This window comes from Carcharodon carcharias, chromosome 17, assembly GCF_017639515.1.
Source record: "Carcharodon carcharias isolate sCarCar2 chromosome 17, sCarCar2.pri, whole genome shotgun sequence".
NCBI classification, from domain to species: domain Eukaryota; kingdom Metazoa; phylum Chordata; class Chondrichthyes; order Lamniformes; family Lamnidae; genus Carcharodon; species Carcharodon carcharias.
Window position 1 is genome coordinate 61421049 of NC_054483.1, and position 14053 is coordinate 61435101.

Below are 14053 nucleotides of genomic sequence, written 5' to 3' on the forward strand. Positions count from 1 at the left end.
ACAAGCTATAATCCAGTGAAACATGCAGTCACCTGCCTCCCTCTCACTAACTATAATCCAGTGAAACATGCAGTCACCTGCCTCCCTCTCACTAACTATAATCCAGTGAAACATTCAGTCACCTGCCTCCCTCTCACTAATTATAATCCAGTGAAACAGTCACCTGCCTCCCTCTCACTAATTATAATCCAGTGAAACATGCAGTCACCTGCCTCCCTCTCACAAGGTATAATCCAGTGAAACTTGCAGTCACCTGCCTCCCTCTCACAAGCTATAATCCAGTGAAACATGCAGTCACCTGCCTCCCTCTCACTAACTATAATCCAGTGAAACATTCAGTCACCTGCCTCCCTCTCACTAATTATAATCCAGTGAAACATTCAGTCACCTGCCTCCCTCTCACTAATTATAATCCAGTGAAACATGCAGGCACCTGCCTCCCTCTCACTAACTATAATCCAGTGAAACATGCAGTCACCTGCCTCCCTCTCACTAACTATAATCCAGTGAAACATTCAGTCACCTGCCTCCCTCTCACTAATTATAATCCAGTGAAACATTCAGTCACCTGCCTCCCTCTCACTAATTATAATCCAGTGAAACATGCAGTCACCTGCCTCCCTCTCACAAGGTATAATCCAGTGAAACTTGCAGTCACCTGCCTCCCTCTCACAAGCTATAATCCAGTGAAACATGCAGTCACCTGCCTCCCTCTCACTAACTATAATCCAGTGAAACATTCAGTCACCTGCCTCCTCTCACTAATTATAATCCAGTGAAACATTCAGTCACCTGCCTCCCTCTCACTAATTATAATCCAGTGAAACATGCAGGCACCTGCCTCCCTCTCACTAACTATAATCCAGTGAAACATGCAGTCACCTGCCTCCCTCTCAATAACTATAATCCAGTGAAACATGCAGTCACCTGCCTCCCTCTCAATAACTATAATCCAGTGAAACATGCAGTAACCTGCCTCCCTCACACTATTATCCAGTGAAACACGCAGTCACCTTCCTCTCCCTCTCTAATTATAATCCAGTGTAACATGCAGTAGCCTACCTCCCTCTCACAAGCTATAATCCAGCGAAACATGCAGTAACCTGCCTCTCTCTCACTAACTATAATCCAATGAAACATGCAGGAACCTGTCTCCCTCTCTAATAGTAATCCAGTGAAACATGCAGTAACCTGCCTCCCTCTCTAATAATAATCCAGTGAAACATGCAGTAACCTGCCTCCCTCTCACTAGCTATTATCCAGTGAAACATGCAGTAACCTGCCTCCCTCTCACAAGGTATAATCCAGTGAAACATGCAGTCACCTGCCTCCCTCTCACAAGCTATAATCCAGTGAAAGATGCAGTCACCTGCCTCCCTCTCACTAACTATAATCCAGTGAAACATTCAGTCACCTGCCTCCCTCTCACTAATTATAATCCAGTGAAACATGCAGTCACCTGCCTCCCTCTCACTAACTATAATCCAGTGAAACATTCAGTCACCTGCCTCCCTCTCACTAATTATAATCCAGTGAAACATTCAGTCACCTGCCTCCCTCTCACTAATTATAATCCAGTGAAACATGCAGCCACCTGCCTCCCTCTCACAAGGTATAATCCAGTGAAACTTGCAGTCACCTGCCTCCCTCTCACAAGCTATAATCCAGTGAAACATGCAGTCACCTGCCTCCCTCTCACTAACTATAATCCAGTGAAACATGCAGTCACCTGCCTCCCTCTCACTAACTATAATCCAGTGAAACATTCAGTCACCTGCCTCCCTCTCACTAATTATAATCCAGTGAAACATTCAGTCACCTGCCTCCCTCTCACTAATTATAATCCAGTGAAACATGCAGTCACCTGCCTCCCTCTCACAAGGTATAATCCAGTGAAACTTGCAGTCACCTGCCTCCCTCTCACAAGCTATAATCCAGTGAAACATGCAGTCACCTGCCTCCCTCTCAATAACTATAATCCAGTGAAACATGCAGTCACCTGCCTCCCTCTCACTAACTATAATCCAGTGAAACATGCAGTAACCTGCCTCCCTCACACTATTATCCAGTGAAACACGCAGTCACCTTCCTCTCCCTCTCTAATTATAATCCAGTGTAACATGCAGTAGCCTACCTCCCTCTCACAAGCTATAATCCAGCGAAACATGCAGTAACCTGCCTCCCTCTCACAAACTATAATCCAGTGAAACATGCAGTAACCTGCCTCCCTCTCACTAACTATAATCCAGTGAAACATGCAGTCACCTGCCTCCCTCTCACTAACTATAATCCAGTGAAACATGCAGTCACCTGCCTCCCTCTCAATAACTATAATCCAGTGAAACATGCAGTCAACCGCCTCCCTCTCACTAACTATAATCCAGTGAAACATGCAGTAACCTGCCTCCCTCACACTATTATCCAGTGAAACACGCAGTCACCTTCCTCTCCCTCTCTAATTATAATCCAGTGTAACATGCAGTAGCCTACCTCCCTCTCACAAGCTATAATCCAGCGAAACATGCAGTAACCTGCCTCCCTCTCACAAACTATAATCCAGTGAAACATGCAGTAACCTGCCTTCCTCTCACAAGCTATAATCCAGTGAAACATGCAGTCACCTACCTCTCTCTCACAAGCTATAATCCAGTGAAACACGCAGTCACCTGCCTCCCTCTCAATAACTATAATCCAGTGTAACATGCAGTAACCTGCCTCCCTCTCACTAACTATAATCCAATGAAACATGCAGTAACCTGCCTCCCTCTCTAATAATAATCCAGTGAAACATGCAGTAACCTGCCTCCCTCTCACAAATTATAATCCATGAAACATGCAGTAACCTGCCTTCCTCTCACAAGCTATAATCCAGTGAAACATGCAGTCACCTGCCTCCCTCTCACAAGCTATAATCCAGTGAAACATGCAGTCACCTGCCTCCCTCTCACTAACTATAATCCAGTGAAACATGCAGTAACCTGCCTCCCTCTCACTAACTATAATCCAGTGAAACATGCAGTAACCTGCCTCCCTCTCACTAACTATAATCCAGTGAAACATGCAGTAATCTGCCTCTCTCTCACAAGCTATAATCCAGTGAAACATGCAGTCACCTGCCTCCCTCTCACAAACTATAATCCAATGAAACATGCAGTCACCTGCATCCCTCTCACTAACTATAATCCAGTGAAACATGCAGTCACCTGCCTCCCTCTCACTAATTATAATCCAATGAAACATGCAGTAACCTATCTCCCTCTCACTAGCTATAATCTAGTGAAACATGCAGTAACCTGCCTCCCTCTCACTAACTATAATCCAATAAAACATGCAGTAACCTGTCTCCCTCTCTAATAATAATCCAGTGAAACATGCTGTAACCTGCCTCCCTCTCACAAGCTATAATCCAGCGAAACATGCAGTAACCTGTCTCCCTCTCTAATTATAATCTAGTGAAACATGCAGTTACCTGCTTCCCTGTCACTTGCAACAGGTTCTGCTTCTATGTGCTCAAAAAGCAAAATTAAAGCAAGAGGGCTTGCCATTATTGTGCATTTGCACCTTAACTGCCAATTCAACATTCCATAGGGCTAGTACTTAACACTACTGGTATCTTTTCAATGACCAGACTTATGTTCCCGCAGGCCGGAATGGAACAAATGAAACTGAACTGTGGAGTTGCATTCCTGTAGGCAGCAAATTGTTAGAAATTGCTAATTTTTAAGATAGTTTCTTCCTCTTTCTCCCTCTCAATTCAAACATTCCATTTCTTTTTCTGTAACTTAGTTGCTTTGAATTCATCCTATTTCTCAGTTGATCCTCTGTTGCTCATCAGCATGCACTTCCAGTAATTTACAGAGCAAAATCTTTCAGCTATATGGCAAAGGAAAAAGACTAACTGGGCATACTGTGAGATGCCCATTCCAGTATATTTTGAGCCACTGAACCCGCCAGCATCCAGTATGTCAGTCAAGGCCCAAAGCCCCAAACTGAAACAAATTATTGAAGGCCCAGGCTAACTGCCTGCGTTTTCAGAGGCAGAAAGGTAGTCAGGCAGGGTCGACCCGCCGAAACGTTTCCTTCTTGTGGTGAGACCACCCTGCAGGTTCTGAACAGGTAGAGGAAGATCTCCAATTGTTGGCATCAGCGGATCTCAAAAATGTTCCTTATGAACCTATTAAAAACTACTCACACATTCTCAGTAAAGTAACACTCATCCTCCATGGGAATTTAAGGCTGCACATTATCCCAACCTCAGGCAGTTTTAATGAGATTCAAATTCCTGCCCAATCTCACGAATGACAACAGGTTGCTCCAGCTGGGACTTACCTGGAAGCTACCGCACATCCTAGTAGGCTAAACCGCTCATAGTCTCCTCCATAGATATCCTTAACTAGTTTATCTACATTAGTGCTGTCTCCTTTCGCTGCCATCTCCAAAGCTTCTTCAAAGGTTTCGCACCCAGTAAGCAGGCAACACAGGCCGAGGAAAGTTCCTCCACCAAGACTGAGGAAGGGGAAAAATGGTAATTGTGAAGCAAATGCAGATAAAAAGCATTCAGTATGACTGTCTTTATTCACAATAACTTTTAATTATATAGCTCCTTAAACACAATAAAACATCCCAAGGCACTTTACAGGAGTATTATAAAACAAAATATGGCACCAAGCCATTTAAGGAGGTGTTAGTCAGCAGATCAAAAGCTTGGTTAAAAAGGTTAAGTGTTAAGGAGCATCCTAAAGGAGAAAATGAGTTAGAAAGACGGAGAGGTGTATGGAGGGGAACTATAGAGCTTAGTGCCTAGAAAACTTAAGTACTGTCCATCAATGGTGAAGCAACTAAAATCTCCACAAGCCTCCAAAGTATCTATGTTCCCCTAATTCTGGCTTCTTGAGTACCTTGGGCAGGCAGTGACATCATGGCATTGTCACTGGACTACTAATCCAGAGACCCAGGGTAATGCTTTGGAGACCTGGGTTTAAATCCCACCACGGCAGATGGTGGAATTTGAATTCAATAAAAATCTGGAATTTGTCGATTATCATATAAAATCCATCTGATTTGGTAATGTCCTTTAGAGAAGGAAATCTGCTGTCCTTGCCTGCTCTGACCTTCATGTGACTCCAGACCCACAGCAATGTGGTTGACTCTTAAGTGTCCTCTGAAATGGCCTAGCAAGCCACTCAGTTGTAGCAGACCACTAAAAATAAGTCAATAAGGAATGACGGCCACCTGGCATCGACCTAGGCACCAGAAACGACAGCGGCAAACTCAACCTTGTCGATCCTACAAAGTCTCTCTTACTAACATCTGGGGGCTAGTGCCAAAGTTGGGAGAGCTGTCTCACAGACTAGTCAAGCAACAGCCTGACATAGTCATCCTCACGAAATCATATCTTACTGATAGGCCTGTAACTTCTGCACTTCCCAGCATTAGATTTGGGGGGTACCCCAAAGATGCACTGGGGAACCCCTCTGGCAAGTTCCCAGGTAAGGGTTTGCATGACAATTGCCTAGAAGTGCACACTTCCTCTGGACAATTGACCTGCGCCAGGAACCATCTGAAAACGTGATTTAAATCACAAACTTTGGAATGTTCCGCCAGGGTTATACCAATCATTACCCAGAAAAAGTTAGAAGAATGAAAACCTATTATTACTTTTGGGTAACTATTGTAAAGACCCAGACCGTTCCCCCCATCCCCCAACAATCCCACCACACCCCATACCTACCTCACCAGCCCCCAACCCTCAGCCCTCACCACTACCCCTGACCCTCTGGATTCTCTCCCCAACCCACCAACAAGACATCTGGACCCACCCTCCCCCGAACATCCCCCCCCCCCCATTCGCACCCTCCCCCGAACATCCCCCCCCGCCATTCCCACCCTCCCCCGAACATCCCCCCCCCCATTCCCACCCTCCCCCGAACATCCCCCCCCCCCGCATTCCCACCCTCCCCCGAACATCCCCCCCCCATTCCCACCCTCCCCCGAGCATCCCCCCCCCATTCCCACCCTCCCCCGAACATCACCCCCCCCATACCCACCCTCCCCCGAACATCCCCCCCACCATTCCCACCCTCCCCCGAACATCCCCCGCCCACAATTCCAACCCTCCCCCGAACATCCCCCCCCCCCCCAATTCCAACCCTCCCCTGAACATCCCCCCCCCCAAATTCCAACCCTCCCCCAAACATCCCCCCCCCCAAATTCCAACCCTCCCCCGAACATCCCCCCCCCACCAATTCCCACCCTCCCCCGAACACCCCCCCCCCCAATTCCCACCCTCCCCCGAACATTCCCCCCCGCCAATTCCCACCCTCCCCCGAACATCCCCCCCCCATTCCCACCCTCCCCCCAAGCACTCCCCCCCATTCTCACCCACCCCGAGCACCACCCCATTGCCAACCCCCCAAGCACCACCCCATTGCCACCCTCCCCCCACCGCCCACCCCCCTGCCACCCGCCATCCCCACCCCCCCCATCCCACACATGTCCTCCTTGAATACTCGAGCTACAGTTCACTGGGAGGATTCTTTCGCTGTAGGCCCCTAGCAGCTTTGGCGAACGGAAGTAGCAATACAATTTTCAAGACCAGGTAAATGTGCATTTACTTCTTTTAATATCTGCAGGCTAGCACTTTCTAACATTAGTCGGAAGTTACAGCCCATACTGTCCCAGACACCACTCTCGCCATCCCTGGGTATGTCCTGTCCTACTGGCAGGACAGACCCAGCAAGCTGACAGCAGTGGTATACAGTTGGGAGGGAGTAGCCCTGAACATTAACTCCAGATCCTATGAAATCAAACATGGGCAAGGAAACCTCATGCCGATTACCATGTACTGTCCCCCCTCAGCTGATGAATCAGTGCTCCTCCATATTGAATATTACTTGGAGGGAGCACTGAGAGTGGCAAGGGTGCAGAATATACTCTGGGTGGGGGACTTCAATGCCCATCACCAAGAGTGGCTTGAAAGCACCACTACACCTGAGACCTAAAGGACACAGCTGCTAGACTGGGTCTCTGGCAGGTGGTGAGGAAACCAACAAGAGGGAGAAACATACGTGACCTCATCCTCGCCAGCCTGCCACACATGCATCTGTCCACGGCAGTATCGGTAGGAGTGATCACCGCACAGTCCTTGTGGAGACGAAGTCCTGCCTTCACGTTGAGGAAACCCTCCGTTGTGTTGTCTAACATTACCACCGTGCTAAATGGGATAGACTGCAAACAGATCTAGCAACTCAAGACTGGGCATCCAATGAGGCGCTGTGGGTCATCAGCAGCAGCAGAATTGTACTCCAACATCTATAAGATGCACTGCAGGAACTCACCAAGGTTCCTCAAACAGCACCTTCCAAACCCATGACCACTACTATCCAGTAGGGCAAGGGCAGCAGATACATGGGAACACCACCACCTGGAAGTTCCCCCCCAAGCCACTCACCATCCTGACTTGGAAATATATCGCCATTCCTTCAGTGTCGCTGGGTCAAAATCTTGGAACTCTTTCCCTAACAGCATTCTGGGTGTACCTACACCACATGGACTGCAATGGTTCAAGAAGGCAGCTCACCACCACATACTCAAGGCAATTAGGAATGGGCAATAAATGCTGACTTAGCCAGTGACACTCACATCCCATGAATGAATGAAAAAAAAAATACATCGGAGGCTTGTGGAGCTGGAGGAAATTATAGAGGTTGGGAGGGGGCGAGGCTACAGAAGGATTCGAAAACTGGAATGAAATCAAGATATTGCTTGACTAAGTAACAGGGATGATAGGGAATGCGACTTGGAGATAAAACACAGGCAGAGTGTTTTGGACGGCCTCAAGTTTACATAGGGTAGAATGTGAGAGACTACCCAGGAGATTGTTGGAAGAGTCAAGTCTGGAGGTATCAAAGGCATGAATAGGGGTTTCAGCAGCAGGTGAACTAAGACAGGGCAAAGTTACAGAGGTGGAAATAAGCAGTCTTAGTGCTGAAGCGAATGAGATTGGAAGCTCATCTCGGGGTCATAATGACAGCAAGCTTGCAAACAAACTGATTTAATCTGACTATTGCCAAGGAGAGAGATAGCCAGGGAATGGAGTTTGGTATGGGAACCGAAAACAATTGCTTCTATCTTCCCAATATTTAACTGGAGGCAATTTCTGCACAAATAAGCAGTCTGTTAATTTAGCTACAGTAGAGAAATTGAGAGAGGTAGTGGTGAGGTACAGCTGCATGTCATCAGTATACAGGTGAAAACTACTGCTGTCTTTTTGGATGATGTCGCCAAAAGGCAGCATGTAGATGAGACCAAGGATAGATTCTTGGGGAACACCAACAGTAATGATGTGGAACAAGAAGAGAAGTCATTGCATGTGATACTCTGGCTACGATTACAGATAAGAATGGAACCAGGAAAGAGCAGTCCCAGCCAGCCAGAAGTCAATGAAGAGATGCTAGACAAGGATGGTATGGTCAACTGTGCCTGCTGCAAATAGAGTGAGATGCTTTAATACGATTAGTTGCATTCCTTGAATGGAGTTGGTTTCTAGTGAAACCGTTGCTTGTACTTTGAGACCAAGGATTTGGCTTTTTCCTATCGTGATATAGCTGGCCAGCTGTACTCAGAAACCAATGTTCAAATCGGTTTGGCAACACACTGGATAGCGCCAATGAGACGCCCTTTCCTTGTGTATTTTGGCTGATTCTGACTAAACATTTGATTATTCATGTCTAAAACAGACATGTCAGTATTCTCTAACTGAAGCTTTGCACTCGTTGCACAATGGGAATGTAGATTCTGATTTCTGTATTGTTTTGTCAGAGTGGATCTTCTGGAACATGAGGAAGAAATGGTTTAACCTGCAACTTGAAAACTATGAGATGTAAAAAGGAATGAATCTTGCACCTAATTAACTAAACAAAAAGTCAATTTGTGCTCTGAGAAATAAGGGCCCAATTCTGAAAGAGGGTTCTCATTGCGGCATGTACTTGGCAGTTTGAGGAGGGTTTGAAAAGGCCAGCAGCTCTGGCAACGTCTACCCCACCCACTAGATGGCACAACTATGCTCTCATTAGTAACGCTAACTCCTCGGACTGGGAAAGCTGTGGCAAATTTCAGGAAATGCTCAAAGAAATTATTCCATGAATTCATAAAGCGACTAATCAAGTTTCAGGAGACAGTTCTTACCATTAATGTCACTGGATAGTCCTAGGTAATTAACAAGTAACAACATCCAAAAGGAGAAATGTGTATTCACAATTCAGTAAAATAAGCATTTGACCATGACTGAGGTCAACGGTCCAAGTTAAAACTCAAACTGAGCACAAGAAGTCACAGGTCATAGTTCCCTGTCCTCTGTGGCTCAGATGGTAAATGAATTGGCAGGTATACTACTGACCCATATAAACCCATGTGCCACTGATCCATATGGATGTAAAAGATCATCACTTTGATCACTGTCTTTGTTAACTAATCTCAGCTATTTGAGGTGATACATTTTAGCAAAAAAATGACAGTAATTATGTACTGAAGGCTTGATGTTTTTGTAAAGCATTGGGATTTGGTGAAGAAGTTCACAGAACATCAAAGGCAAGCACCTCAGGTTGATAAGGCTGGAAAATAAAAGAGTTCTTGCTTTCAGATGGTATAGAATGTAAAAGTCAAGAGGTAGTGATAAACTTATATGAAACATTAATAAGGCTTTCAGAGTCCTACGTGCAGTGTTGACTTCCAGACGTTGGGATAGATAGAGGCTTTTAAGTGGGTATAAGACAGATTCACCAGGATGCAGCCTAGTATGAGGAAATACACAAAAAAAAGAAAAAGTGTTTTTTTTTTGTTAGATTAAGGGACACTTTCATAGGAAGTTTTGAAAAAGCACTGTGTCCAATAGTTAAGCAGCCTGGAATGAAGAGTCACAGTCTCAAATTAAATGTAAGTTAGATCAGCGAGAAGGAACAACTTCTTAACAAAGGGTTATGCGGCTGTGAAAAACCACTTTCCAGGGTTTGTGGTTGAGGCAGAAATGACAGCAAGATTCAAGATTAGAATGGATAGGTGGATGAAAAAAAATGGTGATGAACAGATATGGGAGTAGGAAAAGTAAATGTAATTGGGAACATTTATTGGCAGACCGGGTGGGAGGTGGTCAGAGAGTTTATGCGAGTTGAGAATCAGTAACTGGAAGTTTTGTAATGGTTACAAAACTTAACGATCAAGTTACACACCAACCTCATTTAGCTGAAACGCACTACTTGACATGTAATTGCTGCAGCGTGTTTTGTTAAAAAGTTATCCTTTTTCAGGGCTGTATAAGCTATTGGGTGTCATTACCTGACCTAACTTCCCAAAGGACAAACTGGCAAAGGGCTATTTTCCTCACTGTCAACTACACTGAAAATTAGTTATTAAATCACCCTTGCAGTGAACTCCCTTTGTTTAGATATTGGGTTGATGGTCGCAGGTGAATATGATGTGGAAAACTATAGTTCATTGATTATTGAGGCCTGATAAGTCCAAAGTTTTCTATTTTTGAAATTTTAATTAAAACATTTCTTTAGCATGAGGAAACCTCAGGATCCCTAAGTGCAATGTGAACAGATCAGAAACCTTGGGTGGGGATAGGATTAGGAGGCCTTGGTGGAGGAATGTCCCAAGGGAGGGATGGGGTTGCTCAAATGTCTCGGCTGCCCAGGCAGTCATGCTGGATCCTGCAGGTAGGTGTAAAACCACTCACCTCCTCGGTCTTGCCTGGATGTAGCTGCCGGGTCTCCCAAGGTTTCCCAAGAGGCCCACATTCCCGTCTTAGTTAAAGCAGGAGGCGGATGGATTGGAAGCGAGTTTGGGTCAGAATTCTGATTTTTAAAATCTTTAAACCCTTTCCATTGAAACCAAACCCACCCTTATTGGGTTAAAATTCCTCCCCCACCAAGGCCCATAAACATCTATTCCACCCAAGCGTGCTACACTTATGTCAGGTCTCAAAGTATTCAGGTTCCAAAATGTTATTTTCTGAAACAAAACCAAACTGCATTAAAGTGAATCTTTTCATTTCTGTGATTATATATGTTGGATTAAATCAATGTTTGTTTCGCTAACATGAAGTAATATCATCCAGTAAAGTTATGGCAGTTACTGTAGTGCAGTATGACGTGACCACGCCAATGAGGAAATTGTCCAGTAACCAAGATTGAAGCACTCACTATTGTGCGAGACTTCACTACCTACTCCACTGACAACTACGCTGTTGGGGGAAGAGGCAACTCAGCAGGACTAAGAACAACTGCGGCTGAACGAGACCAGCATCTTACAGCGCATTGCGAGATCAAGAGGTGGAAACGGTGGAGCACCACGGAACTTCAAGCACTGATCAAGTGTGCAAGAGCTCAATAATGGACCCAGCAGTACAGGCGAAGAGAGAAATTTCAACTTCAGGGTTACCAAAGCACGCTAGTGGAAGGGCTCCTCTAGTTAACAGTGAGATGGGGTAACCTGGGGCATTGAGGATAGGGGGGAAATATGGTCAAGTCCATTCTTACTGAGGTTCACAGCTGAGAAAAGGTTTGATTTTTCCAATTGATGGGAAAAGTGATTCCACAAGCACAGGGAATTATGAGAATTGTGAAGTCACCTGGGGTTCCACTGTGCCAGATTCCCACTCAATTTGTGTAATGTCTGGTACTGTACTCAACCTAATGTACGTTCACACAGTAAGAGAGCCTCAATGTCATGAAATTCAAATTGCTCCTTGAAGCTTTCCATCACCTGGAGTACAGGAAAAAGGTAGTCTCATTTTCTGTAACTATCTTTCACTCAAATTTCTGTTTGTTTCCTTCCGTTACTCTGTTCACCTTTCTCTGTGTTTAGCTCTCTGTCCGTATGACTCCCATCCTGTGGTACTATTTTAAAGAGCAGCTGGGAGTTCACCCAGTACCCTGATTTATTTTCCTCCCTCATATAACCACCAAAAATTAACTCGTATTTCAGATATTATGCAGAAGATTGCCGCTGTGCAGCCTACATAACAATATACAAATCATTTGTGACATTTAAGATGCAATAAAGGTTCACCCTTTTCAATGTTATCATTGTTTCAGCTAGTGCCCTCTTTCTGCTCACCTATTTCTTTCAGAGCGCCTGCTTTGCCTTATGCAAAGGCGCTGGACAGGAATTTATCTGCCAGCTTCTGAGTCCCACCACCAGGTTCAAATGGGGATCAGAAGACCACATTGTGTGGGACACAGCAGTTCATATGATTGTCCCCAAAGCTGCTAATCAACGGCCAAAGGGGAATTCACTGTCCAATTACAGATGGCAGGCGAGTGCTCGAAGCTGGCGGGCCAGAGGCCTTTCAGCTTGGAAGCAGCAGCAGGATGCAATGGCAGGTAAATGAGGGAGAGGGCGCTTCAAAATAAAGTATAATTTTTTAAAATGGCTTTTGCACCCAGGCCACCACTGAGTGAGAGAGGGATCTCCTCAGCAAGGTGGCCTGCAACTGCTGCTACACCACACAAGCAGGGAGGGGCCTCACTCTCATGCCATCGGAAGTCTGATTTCAAGCAGCTAAACTGTCCCTGCTTCCTCTGGGAATCTGGAAATCTCAGTCAGCCTCCATTAATTGGTCTTATGTGGCCCTCAATAAACTGGCTACATGCCGCATGCGGGCGCATGCACCATCCTGCCTGAGAAAATGCCCCGGCAGTGGGATGGAGCCAGACAACCGGCAATGCTGGCCAACTGTGCTATTTTTAGTGAATGCCTAGTTCAGTTCTGACCCCGGCAAGGGCTGAAAATTCTGCCCACTGCGTCTGATAACAAGAGTGTTAATCATTTAGACACAACTATACTCACTTTCTCATGGGCAAAACTGGGACACCAAATTTCACTGCTCCTGCCCAGTGCAAAGCCTGATGACATTGTGGACTGTCAAACATGACAATGGTGTACACTAATAGTGAACTATTCCAGGTTACACATTTTAGAAAATTAATTATTCCATATTCAGAGTTAAATACTCAACTACTTCATAATTTATAATCAATTCTGAATAACTATTCCAATTGGCTACCTGCAGAGTTGTAGGACAGAAACCCTGATTATTAATCCCCATAAAAATCTATTGTGTAGTTTTCAAACTTTCTAAGTATAAAAACCTGAGTCTATCATTTGGCTAGAAAAACATGGAATTCTTGTACATGCATACGACACAAACTGGGATTGATTTGCTTGCTCTCTTTCTCCTTTTCTTTTCCCCCCTCCTCAACTTTTCTTCACCTTGCATTTCCAGTTTTCTGTCCCATTCAGTTCTCTCACAAATCTACAGAATCAAGTTCAGGGAAGGAGACAACAACAGGACGAAGTCTCTCAGTGGCTCTATTTACGTTGGAGTTAAAGCACTGCGTCAAAAGCCCTGCAGATCTTTCTGATGGATGAGTCTTCAACCAGATGGGTTGTCTATACGGCCACAATGGAAGGATGGAAGACATTTTTGTTGCAATTTAAGGTACAGCACAAGAGTTTGGGTCAAGCTGACCAGGGGCTGGTAATAGAGCAGTGGTTGTCAAACTGAGGGCTGCAACATAGGCTGGCCTTATGGATGGGTGACTTCCCCAGAGTGTTGTGGTCAAGAGTAAGCAGTGGCTGGAGGTGTAACCTGCCCTCCTCTGTACAGCTCTTGCTTTCTTCGCATTCTACTCTCCTCACGCTCCTGCTCTCTGTGCTTTGCTCCCATAGTGCTCCTTATCTCCATCTCGGAGTGCTTTCTCCATGCTCTTGTTTCTCCAGGTTCCTGCTCTCTCTGGGCTGTGCTTCCCCAGTGCTCCTGTTCTCCCCCTGCTCCCTTGGTGCTTTTTCCATGCTTTACTCTCACTGAGCTTCTTCCCTCTCCAGGCTCCTACCAAAGATAGACAGACTGTGCAGTCAGAAGTAGGTATCTTTAGATAAATACTTGTTTTCTTAAAAGCATCATTAAGACACTCTTTAGATGCAGTACTTTCATATTGAGTTTTGTGTAGTTTTATAATTTAGATGTGAGGAGGGGGTTATGATTATTAAT

The 14053-nt window shown here is 45.4% G+C and overlaps 1 protein-coding gene across 3 annotated transcripts in view; it reads right to left on the bottom strand.

Annotated features, from left to right (window-relative positions):
- Positions 1 to 14053, bottom strand: part of LOC121290012 (pantothenate kinase 1) — a 79850-nt gene that overhangs the window by 24916 nt on the left and 40881 nt on the right. For all 3 annotated transcript variants that reach the window (XM_041210136.1, XM_041210137.1, XM_041210138.1), the window contains exon 4: positions 4330 to 4506. In XM_041210136.1, the coding sequence (XP_041066070.1) occupies positions 4330 to 4506 (177 nt within the window). The remainder of the gene's footprint in view (positions 1 to 4329; positions 4507 to 14053) is intronic.